The sequence below is a fragment of the Primulina tabacum genome, unplaced genomic scaffold (assembly GCF_025594145.1).
Source record: "Primulina tabacum isolate GXHZ01 unplaced genomic scaffold, ASM2559414v2 Contig750, whole genome shotgun sequence".
Classification (NCBI taxonomy): domain Eukaryota; kingdom Viridiplantae; phylum Streptophyta; class Magnoliopsida; order Lamiales; family Gesneriaceae; genus Primulina; species Primulina tabacum.
The window spans coordinates 29,500-56,271 of record NW_027459888.1 but is presented as its reverse complement, the minus strand read 5'-3'; the positions used below and the strand labels follow the sequence as shown (position 1 = coordinate 56,271).

General features: G+C 31.7%; 1 protein-coding gene across 1 annotated transcript; it reads right to left on the bottom strand.

The window, feature by feature from the left end:
• Positions 1 to 615: 615 nt before the first annotated feature.
• On the bottom strand, positions 616 to 2,273 carry LOC142534955 (uncharacterized). Its single transcript, XM_075641598.1, has 6 exons — positions 2,189 to 2,273; positions 1,866 to 1,924; positions 1,322 to 1,569; positions 1,077 to 1,244; positions 851 to 982; positions 616 to 770 (listed from the first exon to the last, which is right to left on the bottom strand). Exons 1-6 carry the CDS (start codon positions 2,271 to 2,273, stop codon positions 653 to 655), a joined length of 810 nt encoding a protein of 269 aa, XP_075497713.1. The 3' UTR covers positions 616 to 652.
• Between the last annotated feature and the right edge of the window lie 24,499 nt (positions 2,274 to 26,772).

Here is a 26,772-nt window from a genome sequence, read left to right as displayed (position 1 = left end):
TCTTGAGTCTCAGGACAGATATTGTATTGATTTTTTTAAAGGAAGAAGGATTTTTATTTAATATGGCTTCGAGGTCTCTCTCATTCGTAAATGTTTTTTTCACTACACAACTCAACACGAGATTCAAGCAAGCAATTTTTGAAGTAGAGTGCTACACTTAAAGTGTCTCAATGGTAATTGATGTGAAACTGAGAATTTGTACCCACACTTCAATATTGCAGTCAAGAATTCTTGCAGTTTACAAATGACAACAAAACAACACTATGTGTATGTATGCACGTTAACTAGAATGTCATTCCTCCTCATCGCTAGACTCAATTTCGAGCGACTCCAACTTTTCATAAAAACCCTCTAACTCCTCCTCGCCGAACCAATCGTTTCTCATCTGCGTCGAACCAGCAACAACAAACAACGTAGCGCCACCATTGTTACGACATGATTCGCGAGCTTGCATCAATGGACAAAGTGAAGAAATAAAACATTTAACTCACAAAGTAAGGGTAGCCTTTATTGATGCTCAACTCTTGAGGAGCACTCTCCATGAAAAGATGTGTATAGTACAGAACAAAACACCACATTCCTCACCATTTCTCTGCTGTGGAACCTGAATTTCAATTTTTTTTAAGAAACAGAGAACGTATAACAGTTTAAGTCATTTATAAACGTTCATACTCGAGGACATTGCTACCTCGGGAACCAAAAGGGGAATGTCATTAATCAGCTTTATGTTCTCATGTCTATCCTGTGTTTCGAATATGTCCACGACGAAACTGTGAATTGTAAAAGCATTTTAAGTGAATCATGAAACATAAAGTGGGCATTTTAAAGTATCATCCATACTCAAAAGTACCTTCGTATAAGGGGCTCGAGTCTCATAGGATCCAACGCACGCAGCGAGTCGAGCAGCAGCATACATGGAGTCCTGGTTCCGGATTTCAGGCTTTCACCAAAGTGACACATGATCAAGAGATACCAGTGAGACCTAATAAAATAATGCATTGATTAGTCCGTACCGAATGGGACGCCCTTAAGGGCAGGCAGGCAATGCAAGGTTTTGTTGTAAGAAGGTTGCATACCACATGACAATGGGAACAAAAACATATGTTTTCGAAAATATGTTCTCCTTCTTGATCCAAGTCAGTACCCTATCTCTAAAACATTCGTTATTGTACATGCAAAACCATAGACAGTTTAAGTATGTGCACCGGTCCCTTTTCTCTTCTGGAGTATCCATCCATATTCTCCTACAAAATCACCAAATTTTCGCAAAACTATATATATATCTTGGACTCAATGGCATTGTAAATTGATAAAACCATACCGGAAATAGCGATCGAACACGTTGTCATACAACCTTCCGCGTAGGGCAGATTTTATCCTCGGAAATCTCCTTGGTAGCCCAAGAGAACGAAAGTTGTGGGAGACATCATTCCAATCACTTGAGACAGATCTTTTTTGTTTACATTTTCTATGAAGGTATGCACGTCTATTTGGGCACTCGTTCGGAATCCTTTCAATGGAAGACCCATCTGAAACAACCACATAGATCACGAGTCCACGGCGTTGTATCTTCTCAACAAACAAAAACAGGAAAAATAAAATTTAGAGATTTTGCTAAGCAAGCCCTTTAATTAACTCAAAAGTAAGACGATGAAACAGTGAGCGATTAAATCGATTCAAAGACAAAGAGGAAATCACACATCAGCACCACAAATCGATTCAAAAAGAAACAGAACAAGCCCGCATTTATGTGAAGAAGTAACAATCCAAAATCAAACCAACACGAAACATAAGCGAAAAACGAGCAATGCACAGATGTAGGATTCTTTTTAATTTTTTTAAAAAGGTGAAAAGTTGAATTAAACCATCGTCCCGATCTTCATTCTTTGCTCCTTCGAAACCCTCGTTGGAATCTTCATGAACCCTGGATTCAAGCAGCAGAAGGAGTTTGCTCAGTGAACTGGAAGTAAACCACGACATGCAAACATGTTTCCCGTGGCCGTCGCAGAGAACGTCGAGGAGGTGGTGGTTCTAGTTACGGAACGGTCGGGAATAATAAAAATAATAATAATATTATATAATTTTTAATTGAAAAAAATCATTAAATCTTTTTAAAAAAATTACAGAAAACATATTAATCAATGGGAAAGGAGGACTGGTTTAAAAATGGACCTTTATTTTTTTTTACCTGAAGTAAATGACAAAATCTTGATTAAATAACATGGGGGCCGCTCCCCTTTCACCCTTCTTCGATACACATATTTGATCTCCATTTTACAATTTTTACTTTCTCCCTGAAAATGTATCTGGACACGAAGTTTCACCGGTTCATTCCATCCTACATGTAAGAGCACTACCCCATGATAGAATCAAGGTCCAAATTTAGCCACACATACATGGAGTCCACTAATTTTTTTAAAATCACATATGTGTGAATCTTGTTCATCCAAATTATGTGGGGACACAGCCCCACATGTAGCATCGACCTAACCAGTTTCACCCACTATTGTTAACTAGCTTTCCTACACATGCGTACAAAAATAAATATTTTTCTTTTTTAAATTGGAAGTAGAAAAAATATTATATCTTGAAATTTTAAAAGTGTTTTTTTAATTATTTTAATTTTAAAAAATCTAACAACAAATAAGCTATATAAGCAATTAATATTTCACATTTTCTCCATCCGTTGGATTTTCATTTATTATTAATCATATTAGCGGGATTAGTAGCTCTCTCGTGAGACAGTTTCATGGATCTTTATCCGTGAGACGAGTCAACTTTGTTCATATTTACATAATAAATAATATTTTTTTATACAAAATAATTTTTTTTCATGGGTGACATCCGTCTCACGAAAATTTTTGTGTTGTATGAACCTAAAATCCAAAGGGGTATCATTAAATACCGAATCTTGCGTTCTATAGACATATTTTAACAGTGGTTTCAAAATTTCCCATTTTTTGTACGATCCCGCGGTTCGATATGATGAACGTGTATTGATCTCCCGATCTTCTCATAAGATTTATTTCGTCAAATGGACAAGTAACGTTAATTAAGGTCACACATATAGGATATAAAATAGAAGATTTGATTATTTAGCCTTTCATTTTATGTTTTTTAGGCAATTTATCATTATTATAATTTGGCAAAGACTTGTGTGAGACCGTCTCACAGGTCGTATTTCGTGAGACAGATCACTTATTTGGGTTATTCATAAAAAAATTTACTTTTTATGCTAAGAGTAATACTTTTTAGTATGAATATCGGTAGGGTTGACCCGTCTCACAGATAAAGATTCGTGAGACCGTCTCACAAGACACATATTCTTATATTTATAAACCTACAAAGTAAAGGGGTAGCCCCAAACCGACTAATTTCCAAGTAATATGTCTTACTATCGGATCTCATTATCCAGAAAGAGTTCTGGCCCAACCAATTGAAAGCCCACGCTATTTAAACATTGTCATTGGGCCATTGGACCCACCTCGTATGTAAAATAAAATATTCTTGGCAAATATTTACGTAATATTGTCTTGTTTAAATTATAAAGATATAGCATAGTTGAAATTTAAATGTCTACAAATATTAAGGGTGCTCATATACATTATTTAAAATATAGCATAAGATAATTTAATACAAGTATTTGTGCTAAAAAAAATTTTGACCCGATAGATTTAGCTCAGGTCCAATAGGATAAAATTACTTGACGAAGCCCAAAACAGTGACAGATGAATCCCGCCAGTTATCCAGAGAAATTTTGAGCGAGTAAAATAGAGGACAAGAAAAGAAAATCGTGAATATTGGCAGAAATTGGAGGAACTCTCCATAGGTGAAACAAAAGGAAAACATCAGTAGATTGAGAAAACACGTCTCAACACTCCAGAAACTTGCAATCACACTGCAAAAATCTCTAAATTTTATGTTCAAGTTTTTTTTTTTATCAATTTTCAAATGCTTTATGCATTTTTCATTCCTGTTTTTAAAAAAGTTTATTGTAAATTTCCATATTTTGTGAATTCTTCGTGATTTATGATATATAATCATGTCAGAAATTTATTTCTTAAACATTCAACTTTATTTTTTTCTTGTCCTTTGTTTTGGTGAGTTTAATAGCTTAACATATGATTATTAATGATTAAGTTTGGAATTCATAATCATTTTGTTCAAGATGTTAGTTTTTTTTTTTTTTTAGTTTTTACACAAACTGATTCACTTACACCTGACACGCCCACAAGCTACAAATTTTATATGAGCAAAAATTGGCATATCCGGTGAGAGAAAATGTATTCCGTCGAAAAGACGAAACAATCAAAGAAAGTGAAGGGAGTGGAAGTTCCAACAAATTTTGAAGAAGATAATGTTGAAAGAGTTGCACATGAAGTTCCAGTTCAAGATATGATTTAATCATTTGAAGGCCAAATTCATGGCCATGAACATTTAAGGAAACTCATGTGACTAAATACACGAGTAATGTAGGAATTATATGGGTCGATATTATGACAAATCGGTCGCCTAGATTTCACAAACTTTATCTGGATTACATAGATATGAATAACCCATATCCTAAGGGTTATAAAACGTCTGAATTCATCTTGTTCTCTGTACAAGACAATAAATCTTGCATATAGACAGATTCACTATCCAACATGGGGAGTTGGCTAATCTAGAGAATTTCGCCAACTTAAAACTCATGTTATTTTCTACTCACTCATTGGTATAACTTTTTTGGTATACCTCTTTGCCTAAAAATTATTTTAACATGGCAAGAAATGGAAAGGCAATTTCGCAAATTTTTTTTTTATAGAAATGAGCCAGAAGTGTAAATTGCTGATTTATATAGAATCACACAAAGAAGTGGGGAGTCTGTTGAATTGTATATTGATAAATTAAAAAAAATTTGAAAAATAGTTGCAATGTTTTCTTTCCAGATATAGAATTTATGAAAATAGGCCAGAAAGATTGAGTTTTGAACTAAGAAACAAGTTTTCAGGGGCGGAGTTCCGGGATTTCTTTGAGTTGACTACTAAAGTGACCAAATGTGAGGAATTACTAAATGAGGATCTAACTTCCAAGAAGTATTCTTATTTAGCTTCTATTCTCCATTTCTTATTGTATCTGCTTTTATATCTGATTGATTGCCTGTGATTTCGGGAACGAAATCGTATCTTAGGGGCGGAGAAATATAATGCCCGAGATTTGCTGTGTTGTTAATCTGAAATGATTCGTTAATTAATTGATGTGATTATAGACGGAACAGATCAGACCGGGAGAGCCGAAAAGAAGATTGATCTATGTGTGAGGATAAGCTCTCGCGCATATGCGCGACCGCGTCTCATATGAAAACTACTATTAGTTAATTTCCTATTAAATAATTGCTATCGATTTTTTGCTCCTCAATTTTTAAAATTTTGTCCATAAATTTTATATAATATTAAGATTGTGTCCGATTTAAAAAATTTATCTCTTATTTCTACAAGGACTCTATTAAGAGATGCACCTTGAAGAATGAAATGGATCTTGCACATAAATAACTTCGTGAGGTGTATTCAATTCAGAGTTTTAATTACTTAAATGACTTTTTCAAACGATAGATTTTTATGGATTTGATAGATTTTTATTGACTTTTACAGAATCTCACAGATTTATAAACAGATTTATGTGAATTCATGTAGACTTTTTTGCAATATTTTTATAGACTTTTGTGAATTTTTTTTAAAGAATTTAAAAATTTGTACTTAATTATATCATATTATTTTTATTAATTTCCTTGAACCAATAATTAATTAACATATATAACATATTCAGTTTAAAATATTTTTTCAAAATTTATATTAATAAATGAATTTATTTATTTAAAAGTTAAATCATTTAATTCTTATATGTGTATATATGTGGTTTGTATGCATGCTTATAAATTTTTTTAAAATACATCAATTGATTAATCTGTAAATTTGTTTTTAAATTGATAATATACATGTGAAAAGATATTTGTGAATATAATTTTGTATAAAAATATCATAGCTTACATATTAATTGAAATTGAAAATGATAAAAAGAATTTAAAAAATCGTGGTTGGTGCGAGGCTATTCAATTATTAAGAATTAAGCGATATTTTTTGGATCATCTTTTATTATTACTGCATATTACATTAATTTGTATAAATCATAAATTAAAAATCACAAAATCAATTATGGAATTTAAAATTTCCTATGATATTAAAATAAAAAATTATTAAATGAACAATCAGCCAAAAAATGAAAATAAAAAAAAGAAAGATGAAAATATATATAGAGATATACTTCCAAAATTTGAGAGAGTAATAGAAATAGAGGAGAAAATAAGAAAAGAGATAAACAGCTTGTGTATGAGTTAGAAGTTTTAAAAATCCATCCAAATCTTTGGGTTGAACCAAATACAATTTTTGACAATTTATAGTTGTACTTTAGGTTTTAATGTTTGTATGTTGATTAATTCCATGAAGTTATTAAAAGTGTATTGAAAATTTGAATACCTATAAACTTTTATAGAGTTTTTAAAAGTCAATGTTGAATACCACTTGACTTTTTAAAACTCTATAAAAGTCTATTTTGAATACCACTAGACTTCTATATAGTATGTAAAAGTCTAAGTTGAATACATCTAGATTTTTAAAATCTATAAAAGTCATTAAAAGTCAATATTAAGATTTTTATATAAATCCGATTTTCCTGGATACTGTGGTTTTTTTATTGATTATTATGTTTTTTTAATCTTTCCATTAGAGATTTATTCGAATTAGTATTTCGACTTTGAGAATTAGGGGTTTTATGAATTTGGTATTTGTGAAAAATTAAAATGACGGGTCTTTTTTTTTTAAGTTTTTGCACGAAATTGGATTGAAATTAGGGATTCTATTTGGTTTTAGGAAAGTTTTGTGGACTTGATGTGACTTTTTATCATTACTTTTAACCCTTAAATCGAGAGAAGGACCAACTTGATCAAAATTTTGAAACATTTAGATTTGACCAAATTGGCTCTTCCGTCGATTTGAAAGTTAAAACTAATGGTAAAAAGTCATGTGCCATTCATGTCTCCCAAAACCCCCTAAAACTCAGAATATAATTCCTATTTTCAATCCAATTTCGTGCAAAAATTTAAAGAAAGAAGACTCATCATTTTAAGCAACAAAAAGATTTATTCTTCCTAACAAAAAATGAAATTTAATCAACATTAGCTGCCACAAAAATTTAGTTAATCTACGGCTTAAATTTTCACAAAATTCAAAATAATAATTACTTTATGTCCTCGTGCGTGCCTAGACACAGATGTCTAATGATTATATTTAGACCAATTCTATTTTATGTGATTCAATAATAACAATTGATTTTAACAAACTTATCGTGCTAAATTTTAATATAAATATTTATATTATATGATTTTTGTCTTAAATATTTAAAATTAACTTACTAAATATTAATTGGATATAATAAAAATTAAATTATTAATATATTACACAAGCATATATTCATCATTAAATTATGGGAATAGGTCTTATGTGCAATACGATCTTATTGATATATATAAATTATATGGGTCGACCTGATCCACATTTGTAGTGAAAATAAATACTTTGATATAAAAACAGTATCTTTCACTCAAATCATCATATTACTCAATATACTTTAGATATAAAAAATAATATTTTTCGCTTAAATCAATATAGATTACATAATATTTATATATAAAATAACAAAAAATTATATTTTACAGTGAAATATAATACTCATGCCATAAAAAGTAATGCTATTCATGAGTCATTCGGGTCGGAAATCCGTCTCATAAAATTGTCACATAAATTTTTATATAAATTATATCGCTTCAAATCTAAAAAGATTATGTGTTTATCTACTTTAGAAGATAACTTAAAGTCAAATAAGCATCCTAATAAAGGATAATTAAGTAAGAAAACACCAGATATTCACCAAATAAACCTTACTTAATTACTGTTTAACTTATACTTCTGTTAGCTTATTATTTTTAATTTTCTCTTTTTTTTAATGAAATTATATATAATAGAATATATAAATAAAAAGTAATAAGTACATAAGTAAATATTCGGTGAGACACGGGTACAAGTCGGCAATTGGATTTTATGATCCACCTACGAATAGTTCTGAAGTGTACTTAAAAAGTTGGTGGAAATTCTTGTGGTCTCTTTCGATACCCCATAAAGTCTGTATCTTCTGGTGGCGGGATTTTGCATAATATAATCCCTACATCAGGTAATCTGCTGGTACATCATATCCCTACCATTGGAACATGTCCATTATGCCACTTTGCTTATGACTCATCTAGTCACGCTTTGTTCTCATGCCCAGCGATCAGAAGTTGCTGGAAAGATACTAGTTATTGGCCATTTCTAAAGATAGTACGAATGATGGAGGTGTTTGATATTACTTTATGGATGAAGAGCAAACTTAACAGAAAGGATTTTGAATTCTTTGCCACAAGAACTTATGCAGTATGGATGGAGAGACTTAGAACAGTACATAACAATGATTCTAAGAAGAAGGGTATTAATGTCGAATGGTGCGAGACCATGCTCTGCGGTTACCAAGAGGCGAGAACATCCATGCTAATTTCAGCAAGCAGAAGAGAGAACATATATCATCACCGAGTCGATGGATAGCACCACCAATCAACCAATTGCGTTTGGACGTAGATGCAGCTTATAATGTCAATTCCAATCGATATGCAATCGGCGGTGTTGTGCGAAATCACGAGGGCCAGACATTGCTAGCTTTTGGGAAGCAAATTACTAAACCACCATCTATAGTAGCCGCTGAACTTATTGCAATTGAGGAAGGATTTCAAATGACTCAGACTCAAAATTTGAGGATAAACCAGATTACATCGGATTCTCTGATGGCAGTGCAAGCGACTCACTAGTCCAGCAGAGGACTTTGGATACACTGGGGCCTTTCCAACAAAGATTAGGAATTTATTGGCAACTCATGCCCATTTAGAATGAGAACATGTCTTGCGCACCGCAAATGGTGTTGCGCACTCGTTAGCCTCTTTTGCTATTTCATCTCCCTCACCTTTCGTGTGGATTTGTGGAGAGTTTCCTGTTTGGTTAGTAAAGCTTATAATCGAGTATCTTACTTTGTTTTGAATAAAATTACAAGTTTTCTGTCAAAAAAAAAAAATGAATGAATGTATATACACAAAAAACACAAACTAAATTCACAATTTCTTCTGTAAAAGAAAGAGCTTCTTCCTTCTCCACTTTCACCATCACACACACACCCACACACACACACCACACATATAATGAGTAGGTCTATTGTGAGACGGTCTCATGAATAACCCAAATAACCGATATTCACAATAAAAAGTAATACTTTTAGCATAAAAAAAATAATTTTTTTCATGGATGACCCAAATAAGATATCGTCTCACAAAATACGACCCGTGAGACCGTCTCACACAAGTTTTTGCCAATATAATTGTATATATACATCACTGATCAATACTCGTATATTTTCTGAGATTTCTACCCAATTCAAAGGTTGTTTATTTAATATGTATATTTTTTGAATTACGAAATATATTTTTTTCATTTGTTTCTCGATTCATGTTTCATACGGTAGATTTTTTGAACAACTTGAAACACAACTGTTTTGAACAATCCTATTATCAAAGTTTTCTGGAATGTTCATGAAATGTAAATTCTATTTTGTTCTATTAATTTGTCCAAAATATTCCAAATTGCAGTTTTAGTGATATAAGTAGGTCAGTGTATTCGTTTAAACTTTTTTCGTTGGACTATTGATATGATGTCGAAAAAATTATGATATAACACTGAAACTTGCTATCATGTCCGGCTTATAAAATGAAATAGGGAACAATTTATTGGAGTAAAACTGCAAATGCAAATTTAAAGTTTCTTGGACGAAAAAATAGACTATGGACAATCCATAGATGCAATTACTTGAGCTAAAAGATTTCTGATTATTTAGTACTTCACTGATAAGTAACTAATTATGTTATTTTATTATTTTTTTTTATTATATCAATCAGGAATTCAATAGGTAAAATTCCGCAAATAACGAGGAGAAATAACTAATTTTCCAAAAATATTATTATAGCTATATAATTTAAAAAGGAACGTTTCGGGGGTAGCAGATGGATTCATTGCCTATTTAATGAATGAGAACTTCTTTTGTTTCCTTATAATTCGATCAAAACTTTAAATTGCTTCTTCGACTTGAATTAGGATACTTTGCAACTGGTAAAAGATTTCTGCGAATGATTGAAGGGAGACTCAAGAGTCCGAAAAATATCTAGTAGCAGGCGAAAATATTGATTCGCGGCCTTCAATGGTTGAGTTATCCAAGTATCTGAAACCCATTCCTGTGAAAACTAGAACCATTCGCCAACAGATATGCCGCCGCCTGTTCTTGATTCTCCGGGCGTTTCGAGTCGCGATCAGGATAACAATCATTATCCGCAAGTTTTGGGTTCTGAAGCAAGTGTACAGCCTGATCTTCTTGATTCTTGTCGAGGTTCGAGTTCTGGGGAGGAGGAGAAGGAAAAGGAGAAGGAGAAGGAGAAGGGGAAGAAGTTAGGGTCCGGTGATGATTCTGAAAAGTTGAAGCGAAAATTAGAGGAAACTGAGAATGGGCCTGGAAGGGGTGATAATAAGATTCAAAAAACTGATTCTGGGGTGGATTATCCAAAAAATACGGACACGGATCATGATGGAGAAAACCAGAGAACCAGAGATCGATATCAGGAATTCAACTTCATCCAGGGTGCGGGAGGGAAGTACAGATGATCAACCCGCGGATATCAAAAACCGGGTAACCTCTTCTCCTGCGGCACCGAATACCCCCAAAATATACGCTTGCAGTTTCTGCAGCAAAGCGTTTTCGAGTCACTTGGCATTGGGTGGCCACAAATCGAGTCACAACAAGTTCAAGATGGTAATCTACAACGCCATTGATCACAGACGTAAGAAGCAATATATCACCAATACATGTCATCAAGAAACTGGCAAAATTGCTTCGAGTGAGAAAAATATTGCAGCAACCCCAGAATCAGTTGGTGATGAAAGAACACACACATGTAAGATATGTTTCGAGAAATTCCCATCTGGCCAAGCTCTCGGAGGTCACCAGAGACACCATTGGTCTGGTAATATGCCGGAGCAGAAGACACAATCTGCTACTAAAATCTTGGATTTTGATCTTAATGAGTTGCCTAAAGAAGAAAATGAAGATCCTTCTTCAAAGTGTTGAATTCCGTAGGTCTGTGAGGTACAGTGATGGGTTACTTTTATTTGTTTTTTCTGGTTTCCCTTTTAGGGTTTTGGCTTGAGTTAAACAATTAATCTATGCATTGAACTGGTTCTATGTTTTTTTTTATTTTTTTTATTCAACGGGTTCGAGTGTTTTATCTAAATCTAAAATAAATTTAATTTCTCAAGATTATCTGGGTCTTGGGGTTTCACTCTTAAGATCAAAAGTCAATTGGTTTAAGTACTCTTTCTTTTGCACTTACGTTTTCTTTTCCATATGGAGAGTATGAATGCACAGATACTTTCACAAGTTTTTATATGATATTCTTACTGATTTTGTAGTTATGGAATCATAGGAAATAGGAACATAGAAAGATATGTTCGATAAGTCTCTTGTGAGATTGTCTCACGAATTTTTATTTGTGAGACGGATCAACCTTACCGATATTCACAATAAATAATAATACTCTTAGCATAAAAAGTAATATTTTTTCATGGATGATCCAAATAAGATATCTATCTCACAAAATACGACTCGTGAGACCGTCTCACACAAGTTTTTGTCATGTATTAATGATGTTGAAGGATGCAACCTTGTATACCAAACTAGTTTATAATATCGCATTATCGGATTGAAACTGATGCATACAATTTTTTCTATCAATTCAAATATTTTCTTATTGGAACAAAAAGATTTCTGATTGGTAATTGTATGCAAGAAGAATTTAATGTCCGCGTTGGTATAAACAAATATTAATTCATTAGTCATGACCCGTAATCAAAAGTATTTTCCTTGGACGAGCCTTTTGAAATTTCAGAAATTATCCTCAAAAAAGAAAATTCAGAAATCAATAAAAAAAAGGAGATACAAACATTATCGGAACAAACATCACCATGAATTCTAATATAATATTGGGAATACTGTAACAAAATTCTAGTAATTAAATCGTTATGTTGAATATTTACTAAATAAATTCAATTTTAGTAATTTTAGAAATAGTTGCATTATTTTAGCTTTGTTAGATATTAATTGTGACAATAATATTCAACATTGAGAATTTTTTGACTTATAGTTAAATTAATTAAATTATTTGTTGTTATTGTTGAATTTATTCGGTCTTGTGAATATTCAATCTTAGGATTTTGAAGAAAATTTGATAGTTGTTCAAAGTCGGTTTTGTATTTTGAGACTGGTAATAGTTTCAAACTAATGTTTTGGTTGCATTTTGTTGCACAACAACTATTGATATATGCGTACATTGCAACCTTGATTTTTAAAATTTTTGTTCATGGTAATGTTTGTTTTTTTGAATGGAATAAATTCTAGCTAATGAGCAGCTAGACTCCTCGTGGTGGTGCAGCAGTTGGAACATTATCGGAAAATGTCGTCGGAGCTCCTGTTCACGCTGGGGAACATGGCTGGAAAACATAAAGGACTTTGATCCTTACTCAATACGCCACAAATCAACCAAAGAACGAAGCAAAAATCGAACCAAGAAGCACACACTGAGACAGAGCCGCCAACCGTGATTGAATGCTCTGTTTTCTTCCGATTTCAGAACAGGAACGGAACATAGAGCTTGGGGAAATAGGTTTTTGGGTTTTAAGCTTCATCTCCGGCAGTTGGTGGCTCGACTCTGCGGCGGCAGTAGCTGGAAGAGGAGGGCGTCGGGCAGAGGGTTTGTGGATGGTTTGTTCTTTCTTCCTTTTGGTAAGCATATATATAAATATGTATTGTGTAATATGATACTGAAAATAGTAATTTGAGCTTAGTTATTATTTGTATTTATTTAGTATATTGTGCTTTTAATTTTTTATGTATTTTATATTGTTTAATATCTGATATTTTAAAATATTTATTTTAACATATTTTTAAATTTATTTGACATAATTAATTATTTTAATTAATCAACACAATAATTATTTTAATCATATCAAATAAATTTAAAAATAGTATAATTAATTATTTTAATTAATCAACACAATAATTATTTTAATATATCAAATTATCGAATAATAATTTTATATTGCCTTATATAACAAGAGATCGATACCAAATGATAGTAATAATTTTCCTTCCGAGATTTTTTACTAGAACTGTGTTGTTGTTCTAGATTTTGGATTTTTGTTTGAATATCTTTTAGTGTTCCAATAATTTTTTCTTTTTTTTCCAAAGATTTTTTAAATTTTACGTGATATAGTATAACTGATTGTCATACTATACCATCTTTTGTATCTCTCTAAGATCTCCGGAGAGTTTAGATGAATCTGATACTATTTTTAGGAACATGTTATCTTGATTCATAAACTTATCTTAGGCTCTGATATGTCTCTATTTGTTCATGATGTCTAATCTTGATTAGATCTTCTCCCATCAAATATTCGAAAGAATTAAAATAAATCCATTAAATAATTAATTTTAAACTTATGTTCGAATTCATACTTTCAGAAAATCTCATCCTCAAATATTTAATTACACGATAATAATAATTTTATATACTTAAATCGGGTTTGATACTATTTCATGGTCCAGCATACTAATGTCTTAATAAAATAGAATAAATGGTAGTTGAATAGATATTTTGTTAACATTAGGGATCGATTGGGGTTTTTACATCACAGGCAAATAAACAGAGTCTTGAGTCTCAGACAGATATTGTATTATTGATTTTCTTTAAAGGAAGAAGGATTTTATTTATATATGGCTTCGAGGTCTCTCATTCGTAAATGTTTTTTTCACCACACAACTCACGAGATTCAAGCAAGCAATTTTTGAAGTAGAGTGCTACACTTAAAGTGTCTCAATGGTAATTGATGTGAAACTGAGAATTTGTACCCACACTTCAATATTGCAGTCAAGAATTCTTGCAGTTTACAAATGACAACAAAAACAACACTATGTGTATGTATGCACGTTAACTAGAAGATGTCATTCCTCCTCATCGCTAGACTCAATTTCGAGCGACTCCAACTTTTCATAAAAACCCTCTAACTCCTCCTCGCCGAACCAATCGTTTCTCATCTGCGTCGAACCAGCAACAACAAACAACGTAGCGCCACCATGTTACGACATGATTCGCGAGCTTGCATCAATGGACAAAGTGAAGAAATAAAACATTTAACTCACAAAGTAAGGGTAGCCTTTATTGATGCTCAACTCTTGAGGAGCACTCTCCATGAAAAGATGTGTATAATCAAGTTTTAACCATAAATTTGGGCCAGATCTTGATGGGCTCATCCATGGGGTATCATTCATGAACCCCTGGATTCAAGCAGCAGAAGGAGTTTGCTCAGTGAACTGGAAGTAAACCACGACATGCAAACATGTTTCCCGTGGCCGTCGCAGAGAACGTCGAGGAGGTGGTGGTTCTAGTTACGGAACGGTCGGGAATAATAAAAATAATAATAATTATTATAATTTTTAATTGAAAAAAATCATTAAATCTTTTTAAAAAAATTACAGAAAACATATTAATCAATGGGAAAGGAGGACTGGTTTAAAAATGGACCTTTATTTTTTTTTACCTGAAGTAAATGACAAAATCTTGATTAAATAACATGGGGGCCGCTCCCCTTTCACCCTTCTTCGATACACATATTTGATCTCCATTTTACAATTTTTACTTTCTCCCTGAAAATGTATCTGGACACGAAGTTTCACGGTTCATTCCATCCTACATGTAAGAGCACTACCCCATGATAGAATCAAGGTCCAAATTTAGCCACACATACATGGAGTCCACTAATTTTTTTAAAATCACATATGTGTGAATCTTGTTCATCCAAATTATGTGGGGACACAGCCCCACATGTAGCATCGACCTAACCAGTTTCACCCACTATTGTTAACTAGCTTTCCTACACATGCGTACAAAAATAAATATTTTTTTTTTTAAATTGGAAGTAGAAAAAATATTATATCTTGAAATTTTAAAAATAGTGTTTTTGTTATTATTTAATTTTAAAAAATCTAACAACAAATAAGCTATATAAGCAATTAATATTTCACATTTTCTCCATCCGTTGGATTTTCATTTATTATTAATCATATTAGCGGGATTAGTAGCTCTCTCGTGAGACAGTTTCATGGATCTTTATCCGTGAGACGAGTCAACTTTGTTCATATTTACATAATAAATAATATTTTTTTATACAAAATAATTTTTTTTCATGGGTGACATCCGTCTCACGAAAATTTTTGTGTTGTATGAACCTAAAATCCAAAGGGGTATCATTAAATACCGAATCTTGCGTTCTATAGACATATTTTAACAGTGGTTTCAAAATTTCCCATTTTTTGTACGATCCCGCGGTTCGATATGATGAACGTGTATTGATCTCCCGATCTTCTCATAAGATTTATTTCGTCAAATGGACAAGTAACGTTAATTAAGGTCACATTTTACAATAAATGAGAATAATACAAAATAAGTAGGATATAAAATAGAAGATTTGATTATTTAGCCTTTCATTTTATATGTTTTTTAGGCAATTTATCATTAATAATTTGGCAAAGACTTGTGTGAGACCGTCTCACAGGTCGTATTTCGTGAGACAGATCACTTATTTGGGTTATTCATAAAAAAATTTACTTTTTATGCTAAGAGTAATACTTTTTAGTATGAATATCGGTAGGGTTGACCCGTCTCACAGATAAAGATTCGTGAGACCGTCTCACAAGACACATATTCTTATAATTTATACCAACCTACAAAGTAAAGGGGTAGCCCCAAACCGACTAATTTCCAAGTAATATGTCTTACTATCGGATCTCATTATCCAGAAAGAGTTCTGGCCCAACCAATTGAAAGCCCACGCTATTTAAACATTGTCATTGGGCCATTGGACCCACCTCGTATGTAAAATAAAAATATTCTTGGCAAATATTACGTAATATTGTCTTGTTTAAATTATAAAAGATATAGCATAGTTGAAATTTAAATGTCTACAAATATTAAGGGTGCTCATATACATTATTTAAAATATAGCATAAGATAATTTAATACAAGTATTTGTGCTAAAAAAAATTTTGACCCGATAGATTTAGCTCAGGTCCAATAGGATAAAATTACTTGACGAAGCCCAAAACAGTGACAGATGAATCCCGCCAGTTATCCAGAGAAATTTTGAGCGAGTAAAATAGAGGACAAGAAAAGAAAATCGTGAATATTGGCAGAAATTGGAGGAACTCTCCATAGGTGAAACAAAAGGAAAACATCAGTAGATTGAGAAAACACGTCTCAACACTCCAGAAACTTGCAATCACACTGCAAAAATCTCTAAATTTTATGTTCAAGTTTTTTTTTTTATCAATTTTCAAATGCTTTATGCATTTTTCATTCCTGTTTTAAAAAAGTTTATTGTAAATTTCCATATTTTGTGAATTCTTCGTGATTTATGAATATATAATCATGTCAGAAATTTATTTCTTAAACATTCAACTTTATTTTTATTCTTGTCCTTTGTTTTGGTGAGTTTAATAGCTTAACATATGATTATTAATGATTAAGTTTGGAATTCATAATCATTTTGTTCAAGATGTTAGTTTTTTTTTTTTTTTAGTTTTTACACAAACTGATTCACTTACACCTGACACGCCCACAAGCTACAAATTTTATATGAGCAAAAATTGGCATATCCGGTGAGAGAAAAATGTATTCCGTCGAAAAGACGAAACAATCAAAGAAAGTGAAGGAGTGGAAGTTCCAACAAATTTTGAAGAAGATAATGTTGAAAGAGTTGCACATGAAGTTCCAGTTCAAGATATGATTTAATCATTTGAAGGCCAAATTCATGGCCATGAACATTTAAGGAAACTCATGTGACTAAATACACGAGAAAGTAATGTAGGAATTATATGGGTCGATATTATGACAAATGGTCGCCTAGATTTCACAAACTTTATCTGGATTACATAGATATGAATAACCCATATCCTAAGGGTTATAAAACGTCTGAATTCATCTTGTTCTCTGTACAAGACAATAAATCTTGCATATAGCAGATTCACTATCCAACATGGGGAGTTGGCTAATCTAGAGAATTTCGCCAACTTAAAACTCATGTTATTTTCTACTCACTCATTGGTATAACTTTTTTGGTATACCTCTTTGCCTAAAAATTATTTTAACATGGCAAGAAATGGAAAGGCAATTTCGCAAATTTTTTTTTATATAGAAATGAGCCAGAAGTGTAAATTGCTGATTTATATAGAATCACACAAAGAAGTGGGGAGTCTGTTGAATTGTATATTGATAAATTAAAAAAAATTTGAAAAATAGTTGCAATGTTTTCTTTCCAGATATAGAATTTATGAAAATAGGCCAGAAAGATTGAGTTTTGAACTAAGAAACAAGTTTTCAGGGGCGGAGTTCCGGGATTTCTTTGAGTTGACTACTAAAGTGACCAAATGTGAGGAATTACTAAATGAGGATCTAACTTCCAGAAGTATTCTTATTTAGCTTCTATTCTCCATTCTTATTGTATCTGCTTTTATATCTGATTGATTGCCTGTGATTTCGGGAACGAAATCGTATCTTAGGGGCGGAGAAATATAATGCCCGAGATTTGCTGTGTTGTTAATCTGAAATGATTCGTTAATTAATTGATGTGATTATAGACGGAACAGATCAGACCGGGAGAGCCGAAAAGAAGATTGATCTATGTGTGAGGATAAGCTCTCGCGCATATGCGCGACCGCGTCTCATATGAAAACTACTATTAGTTAATTTCCTATTAAATAATTGCTATCGATTTTTTGCTCCTCAATTTTTAAAATTTTGTCCATAAATTTTATATAATATTAAGATTGTGTCCGATTTAAAAAATTTATCTCTTATTTCTACAAGGACTCTATTAAGAGATGCACCTTGAAGAATGAAATGGATCTTGCACATAAATAACTTCGTGAGGTGTATTCAATTCAGAGTTTTAATTACTTAAATGACTTTTTCAAACGATAGATTTTTATGGATTTGATAGATTTTTATTGACTTTTACAGAATCTCACAGATTTATAAACAGATTTATGTGAATTCATGTAGACTTTTTTGCAATATTTTTATAGACTTTTGTGAATTTTTTTTAAAGAATTTAAAAATTTGTACTTAATTATATCATATTATTTTTTATTAATTTCTTGAACCAAATTAATTAACATATATAACATATTCAGTTTAAAATATTTTTTCAAAATTTATATTAATAAATGAATTTATTTATTTAAAAGTTAAATCATTTAATTCTTATATGTGTATATATGTGGGTTTGTATGCATGCTTATAAATTTTTTTAAAATAATCAATTGATTAATCTGTAAATTTGTTTTTAAATTGATAATATACATGTGAAAAGAATATTTGTGTGAATATAATTTTGTATAAAAATATCATAGCTTACATATTAATTGAAATTGAAAATGATAAAAAGAATTTAAAAAATCGTGGTTGGTGCGAGGCTATTCAATTATTAAGAATTAAGCGATATTTTTTTGGATCATCTTTTATTACTGCATATTACATTAATTTGTATAAATCATAAATTAAAAATCACAAAATCAATTATGGAATTTAAAATTTCCTATGATATTAAAATAAAAAATTATTAAATGAACAATCAGCCAAAAAATGAAAAATAAAAAAAAGAAAGATGAAAATATATATAGAGATATACTTCCAAAATTTGAGAGAGTAATAGAAATAGAGGAGAAAATAAGAAAAGAGATAAACAGCTTGTGTATGAGTTAGAAGTTTTAAAAATCCATCCAAATCTTTGGGTTGAACCAAATACAATTTTTGACAATTTATAGTTGTACTTTAGGTTTTAATGTTTGTATGTTGATTAATTCCATGAAGTTATTAAAAGTGTATTGAAAATTTGAATACCTATAAACTTTTATAGAGTTTTTAAAAGTCAATGTTGAATACCACTTGACTTTTTAAAACTCTATAAAAGTCTATTTTGAATACCACTAGACTTCTATATAGTATGTAAAAGTCTAAGTTGAATACATCTAGATTTTTAAAATCTATAAAAGTCATTAAAAGTCAATATTAAGATTTTTATATAAATCCGATTTTCCTGGATACTGTGGTTTTTTTATTGATTATTATGTTTTTTAATCTTTCCATTAGAGATTTATTCGAATTAGTATTTCGACTTTGAGAATTAGGGGTTTTATGAATTTGGTATTTGTGAAAAATTAAAATGACGGGTCTTTTTTATTTTAAGTTTTTGCACGAAATTGGATTGAAATTAGGGATTCTATTTGGTTTTAGGAAAGTTTTGTGGACTTGATGTGACTTTTATCATTACTTTTAACCCTTAAATCGAGAGAAGGACCAACTTGATCAAAATTTTGAAACATTTAGATTTGACCAAATTGGCTCTTCCGTCGATTTGAAAGTTAAAACTAATGGTAAAAAGTCATGTGCCATTCATGTCTCCCAAAACCCCCTAAAACTCAGAATATAATTCCTATTTTCAATCCAATTTCGTGCAAAAATTTAAAGAAAGAAGACTCATCATTTTAAGCAACAAAAAGATTTATTCTTCCTAACAAAAAATGAAATTTAATCAACATTAGCTGCCACAAAAATTTAGTTAATCTACGGCTTAAATTTTCACAAAATTCAAAATAATAAACTTTATGTCCTCGTGCGTGCCTAGACACAGATGTCTAATGATTATATTTAGACCAATTCTATTTTATGTGATTCAATAATAACAATTGATTTTAACAAACTTATCGTGCTAAATTTTAATATAAATATTTATATTATATGATTTTTGTCTTAAATATTTAAAATTAACTTACTAAATATTAATTGGATATAATAAAAATTAAATTATTATATATACACAAGCATATTCATCATTAAATTATGGGAATAGGTCTTATGTGCAATACGATCTTATTGATATATATAAATTATATGGGTCGACCTGATCCACATTTGTAGTGAAAATAAATACTTTGATATAAAAACAGTATCTTTCACTCAAATCATCATATATTACTCAATATACTTTAGATATAAAAAAATAATATTTTTCGCTTAAATCAATATAGATTACATAATATTTATATATAAATAACAAAAAATTATATTTTACAGTGAAATATAATACTCATGCCATAAAAAGTAATGCTATTCATGAGTCATTCGGGTCGGAAATCCGTCTCATAAAATTGTCACATAAATTTTTATATAAATTATATCGCTTCAAATCTAAAAAGATTATGTGTTTATCTACTTTAGAAGATAACTTAAAGTCAAATAAGCATCCTAATAAAGGATAATTAAGTAAGAAAACACCAGATATTCACCAAATAAACCTTACTTAATTACTGTTTAACTTATACTTCTGTTAGCTTATTTTTAATTTTCTCTTTTTTTTAATGAAATTTATATATAATAGAATATATAAATAAAAAGTAATAAGTACATAAGTAAATATTCGGTGAGACACGGGTACAAGTCGGCAATTGGATTTTATGATCCACCTACGAATAGTTCTGAAGTGTACTTAAAAAGTTGGTGGAAATTCTTGTGGTCTCTTTCGATACCCCATAAAGTCTGTATCTTCTGGTGGCGGGATTTTGCATAATATAATCCCTACATCAGGTAATCTGCTGGTACATCATATCCCTACCATTGGAACATGTCCATTATGCCACTTTGCTTATGACTCATCTAGTCACGCTTTGTTCTCATGCCCAGCGATCAGAAGTTGCTGGAAAGATACTAGTTATTGGCCATTTCTAAAGATAGTACGAATGATGGAGGTGTTTGATATTACTTTATGGATGAAGAGCAAACTTAACAGAAAGGATTTTGAATTCTTTGCCACAAGAACTTATGCAGATGGATGGAGAGAGACTTAGAACAGTACATAACAATGATTCTAAGAGAAGGGTATTAATGTCGAATGGTGCGAGACCATGCTCTGCGGTTACAAGAGGCGAAAACATGCTAATTTCAGCAAGCAGAAGAGAGAGAACATATATCATCACCGAGTCGATGGATAGCACCACCAATCAACCAATTGCGTTTGGACGAGCAGGCTTATAATGTCAATTCCAATCGATATGCAATCGGCGGGTGTGTGCGAAATCACGGGGCCAGACATTGCTAGCTTTTGGGAAGCAAATTACTAAACCACCATCATAGTAGCCGCTGAACTTATTGCAATTGAGGAAGGATTTCAAATGACTCAGACTCAAAATTTGAGGATAAACCAGATTACATCGGATTCTCTGGCAGTGCAAGCGATCACTAGTCCAGCAGAGGACTTTGGATACACTGGGGCCTTTCCAACAAAGATTAGGAATTTATTGGCAACTCTGCCCATTTAGAATGAGAACATGTCTTGCGCACCGCAAATGGTGTTGCGCACTCGTTAGCCTCTTTTGCTATTTCATCTCCCTCACCTTTCGTGTGGATTGTGGAGAGTTTCCTGTTTGGTTAGTAAAGCTTATAATCGAGTATCTTACTTTGTTTGAATAAAATTACAAGTTTTTCTGTCAAAAAAAAAAATGAATGAATGTATATACACAAAAACACAAACTAATTCACAATTTCTTCCTGTAAAAGAAAGAGTCTTCTTCTCCACTCTTCACCATCACACACAACACACACACACACACACATATATAATGAGTAGTCTCTTGTGAGACGGTCTCATGAATAACCCAAATAACCGATATTCACAATAAAAAGTAATACTTTTAGCATAAAAAATAATATTTTTTCATGGATGACCCAAATAAGAGATCCGTCTCACAAAATACGACCCGTGAGACCGTCTCACACAAGTTTTTGCCATATATTTTTGATATATATACTATACATACATCTGATCAATTACTCGTATATTTTCTGAGATTTCTACCCAATTCAAAGGTTTGTTTATTTAATATGTATATTTTTTGAATTACGAAATATATTTTTTATTTCATTTGTTTCTCGATTCACTGTTTCATACGGTAGATTTTTTGAACAACTTGAACACAACTGTTTTGAACAATCCTATTATCAAAGTTTTTCTGGAATGTTCATGAAATGTTAAATTCTATTTGTTCTATTAATTTGTCCAAAATATTCCAAATTGCAGTTTTAGTGATATAAGTAGGTCAGTGTATTCGTTTAAACTTTTTTTCGTTGGACTATTGATATGATGTCGAAAAATTATGATATAACACTGAAACTTGCTATCATGTCCGGCTTATAAAATGAAAATAGGGAACAATTTATTGGAGTAAAACTGCAAATTTAAAGTTTCTTGGACGAAAAATAGACTATGGACAATCCATCTAGATGCAATTACTTGAGCTAAAAGATTTCTGATTATTTAGTACTTCACTGATAAGTAACTAATTATTGTTATTTTATTATTTTTATTTTTATTATTATCATCAGGAATTCAATAGTAAAATTCCGCAAATAACGAGGAGAAATAACTAATTTTCCAAAAATATTATTATAGCTATATAATTTAAAAAGGAACGTTTCGGGGGTAGCAGATGGATTCATTGCCTATTTAATGAATGAGAACTTCTTTTGTTTCCTTATAATTCGATCAAAACTTTAAATGTTCTTCGACTTGAATTAGGATACTTTGCAACTGGTAAAAGATTTCTGCGAATGATTGAAGGGAGACTCAAGAGTCCGAAAAATATCGTAGCAGGCGAAAATATGATTCGCGGCCTTCAAGGTTGAGTTATCCAAGTATCTGAAACCCATTCCTGTGAAAACTAGAACCATTCGCCAACAGATATGGCCGCCGCCTGTTCTTGATTCTCCGGGCGTTCGAGTCGCGATCAGGATAACAATCATTATCCGCAAGTTTTGGGTTCTGAAGCAAGTGTACAGCCTGATCTTCTTGATTCTTGTCGAGGTTCGAGTTCTGGGGAGGAGGAGAAGGAAAAGGAAGAAGGAGAAGGAGAAGGGGAAGAAGTTAGGGTCCGGTGATGATTCTGAAAAGTTGAAGCGAAAATTAGAGGAAACTGAGAATGGGCCTGGAAGGGTGTGATAATAAGATTCAAAAAACTGATTCTGGGGTGGATTATCCAAAAAATACGGACACGGATCATGATGGAGAAACCAGAGAACCAGAGATCGATATCAGGAATTCAACTTCATCCAGGGTGCGGGAGGGAAGTACAGATGATCAACCCGCGGATATCAAAAACCGGGTAACCTCTCTCCTGCGGCACCGAATACCCCCAAAATATACGCTTGCAGTTTCTGCAGCAAAGCGTTTTCGAGTCACTTGGCATTGGGTGGCCAAATCGAGTCACAACAAGTTCAAGATGGTAATCTACAACGCCATTGATCACAGACGTAAGAAGCAATATATCACCAATACATGTCATCAAGAAACTGGCAAAATTGCTTCGAGTGAGAAAAATATTGCAGCAACCCCAGAATCAGTTGGTGATGAAAGAACACACACATGTAAGATAGTTTCGAGAAATTCCCATCTGGCCAAGCTCTCGGAGGTCACCAGAGACACCATTGGTGGTAATATGCCGGAGCAGAAGACACAATCTGCTACTAAAATCTTGGATTTTGATCTTAATGAGTTGCCTAAAGAAGAAAATGAAGATCCTTCTTCAAAGTGTTGAATTCCGTAGGTCTGTGAGGTACAGTGATGGGTTACTTTTATTTGTTTTTTCTGGTTTCCCTTTTAGGGTTTTGGCTTGAGTTAAACAATTAATCTATGCATTGAACTGGTTCTATGTTTTGTTTTATTTTTTTTTATTCAACGGGTTCGAGTGTTTTATCTAAATCTAAAATAAATTTAATTTCTCAAGATTATCTGGGTCTTGGGGTTTCACTCTTAAGATCAAAAGTCAATTGGTTTAAGTACTCTTTCTTTTGCACTTACGTTTTCTTTTCCATATGGAGAGTATGAATGCACAGATATTCACAAGTTTTATATGATATTCTTACTGATTTTGTAGTTATGGAATCATAGGAAATAGGAACATAGAAAGATATGTTCGATAAGTCTCTTGTGAGATTGTCTCACGAATTTTTATTTGTGAGACGGATCAACCTTACCGATATTCACAATAAATAATAATACTCTTAGCATAAAAAGTAATATTTTTTCATGGATGATCCAAATAAGATATCTATCTCACAAAATACGACTCGTGAGACCGTCTCACACAAGTTTTTGTCATGTATTAATGATGTTGAAGGATGCAACCTTGTATACCAAACTAGTTTATAATATCGCATTATCGGATTGAAACTGATGCATACAATTTTTTCTATCAATTCAAATATTTTCTTATTGGAACAAAAAGATTTCTGATTGGTAATTGTATGCAAGAAGAATTTAATGTCCGCGTTGGTATAAACAATATTAATTCATTAGTCATGACCCGTAATCAAAAGTATTTTCCTTGGACGAGCCTTTTGAAATTTCAGAAATTATCCTCAAAAAGAAAATTCAGAATCAATAAAAAAAGGAGATACAAACATTATCGGAACAAACATCACCATGAATTCTAATATAATATTGGGAATACTGTAACAAAATTCTAGTAATTAAATCGTTATGTTGAATATTTACTAAATAAATTCAATTTTAGTAATTTTTAGAAATAGTTGCATTATTTTAGCTTTGTTAGATATTAATTGTGACAATAATATTCAACATTGAGAATTTTTTGACTTATAGTTAAATTAATTAAATTATTTGTTGTTATTGTTGAATTTATTCGGTCTTGTGTATTCAATCATCTTAGGATTTGAAGAAAATTTGATAGTTGTTCAAAGTCGGTTTTGTATTTTGAGACTGGTAATAGTTTCAAACTAATGTTTTGGTTGCTTTTGTTGCACAACAACTATTGATATATGCGTACATTGCAACCTTGATTTTTAAAATTTTTGTTCATGGTAATGTTTGTTTCTTTTGAATGGAATAAATCTAGCTAATGAGCAGCTAGACTCCTCGTGGTGGTGCAGCAGTTGGAACATTATCGGAAAATGTCGTCGGAGCTCCTGTTCAGCGGGGAACATGGCTGGAAAATAAAGGACTTTGATCCTTACTCAATACGCCACAAATCAACCAAAGAACGAAGCAAAAATCGAACCAAGAAGCACACACTGAGACAGAGCCGCCAACCGTGATTGAATGCTCTGTTTTCTTCCGATTTCAGAACAGGAACGGAACATAGAGCTTGGGGAAATAGGTTTTTGGGTTTTAAGCTTCATCTCCGGCAGTTGGTGGCTCGACTCTGCGGCGGCAGTAGCTGGAAGAGGAGGGCGTCGGGCAGAGGGTTTGTGGATGGTTTGTTCTTTCTTCCTTTTGGTAAGCATATATATAATATGTATTGTGTAATATGATACTGAAAATAGTAATTTGAGCTTAGTTTATTTGTATTATTTAGTAATATTGTGCTTTTTAATTTTATGTATTTTATATTGTTTAAATATCTGATATTTTAAAATATTTATTTTTAACATATTTTTAAATTTATTTGACATAATTAATTATTTTAATTAATCAACACAATAATTATTTTAATCATATCAAATTATCGAATAATAATTTTATATTGCCTTATATAACAAGAGATCGATACCAAATGATAGTAATAATTTTCCTTCCGAGATTCTTTTACTAGAAACTGTGTGTTGTTCTAGATTTTGGATTTTTGTTTGAATATTTTAGTGTTCCAATAATTTTTTCTTTTTTTTCCAAAGATTTTTTAAATTTTACGTGATATAGTATAACTGATTGTCATACTATACCATCTTTTGTATCTCTCTAAGATCTCCGGAGAGTTTAGATGAATCTGATACTATTTTTAGGAACATGTTATTGATTCATAAACTTATCTTAGGCTCTGATATGTCTCTATTTGTTCATGATGTCTAATCTTGATTAGATCTTCTCCCATCAAATATTCGAAAGAATTAAATAAATCCATTAAATAATTAATTTTAAACTTATGTTCGAATTCATACTTTCAGAAAATCTCATCCTCGAATATTTAATTACACGATAATAATAATTTTATATACTTAAATCGGGTTTGATACTATTTCATGGTCCAGCATACGAATGTCTTAATAAAACAGAATAAATGGTAGTTGAATAGATATTTTGTTAACATTAGGGATCGATTGGGGTTTTTACATCACAGGCAAATAAACAGAGTCTTGAGTCTCAGGACAGATATTGTATTGTTGATTTTTTTAAAGGAAGAAGGATTTTTATTTAATATGGCTTCGAGGTCTCTCTCATTCGTAAATGTTTTTTTCACTACACAACTCAAACGAGATTCAAGCAAGCAATTTTGAAGTAGAGTGCTACACTTAAAGTGTCTCAATGGGTGATTGATGTGAAACTGAGAATTTGTACCCACACTTCAATATTGCAGTCAAGAATTCTTGCAGTTTACAAATGACAACAAAAAACACTATGTGTATGTATGCACGTTAACTAGAAGATGTCATTCCTCATCGCT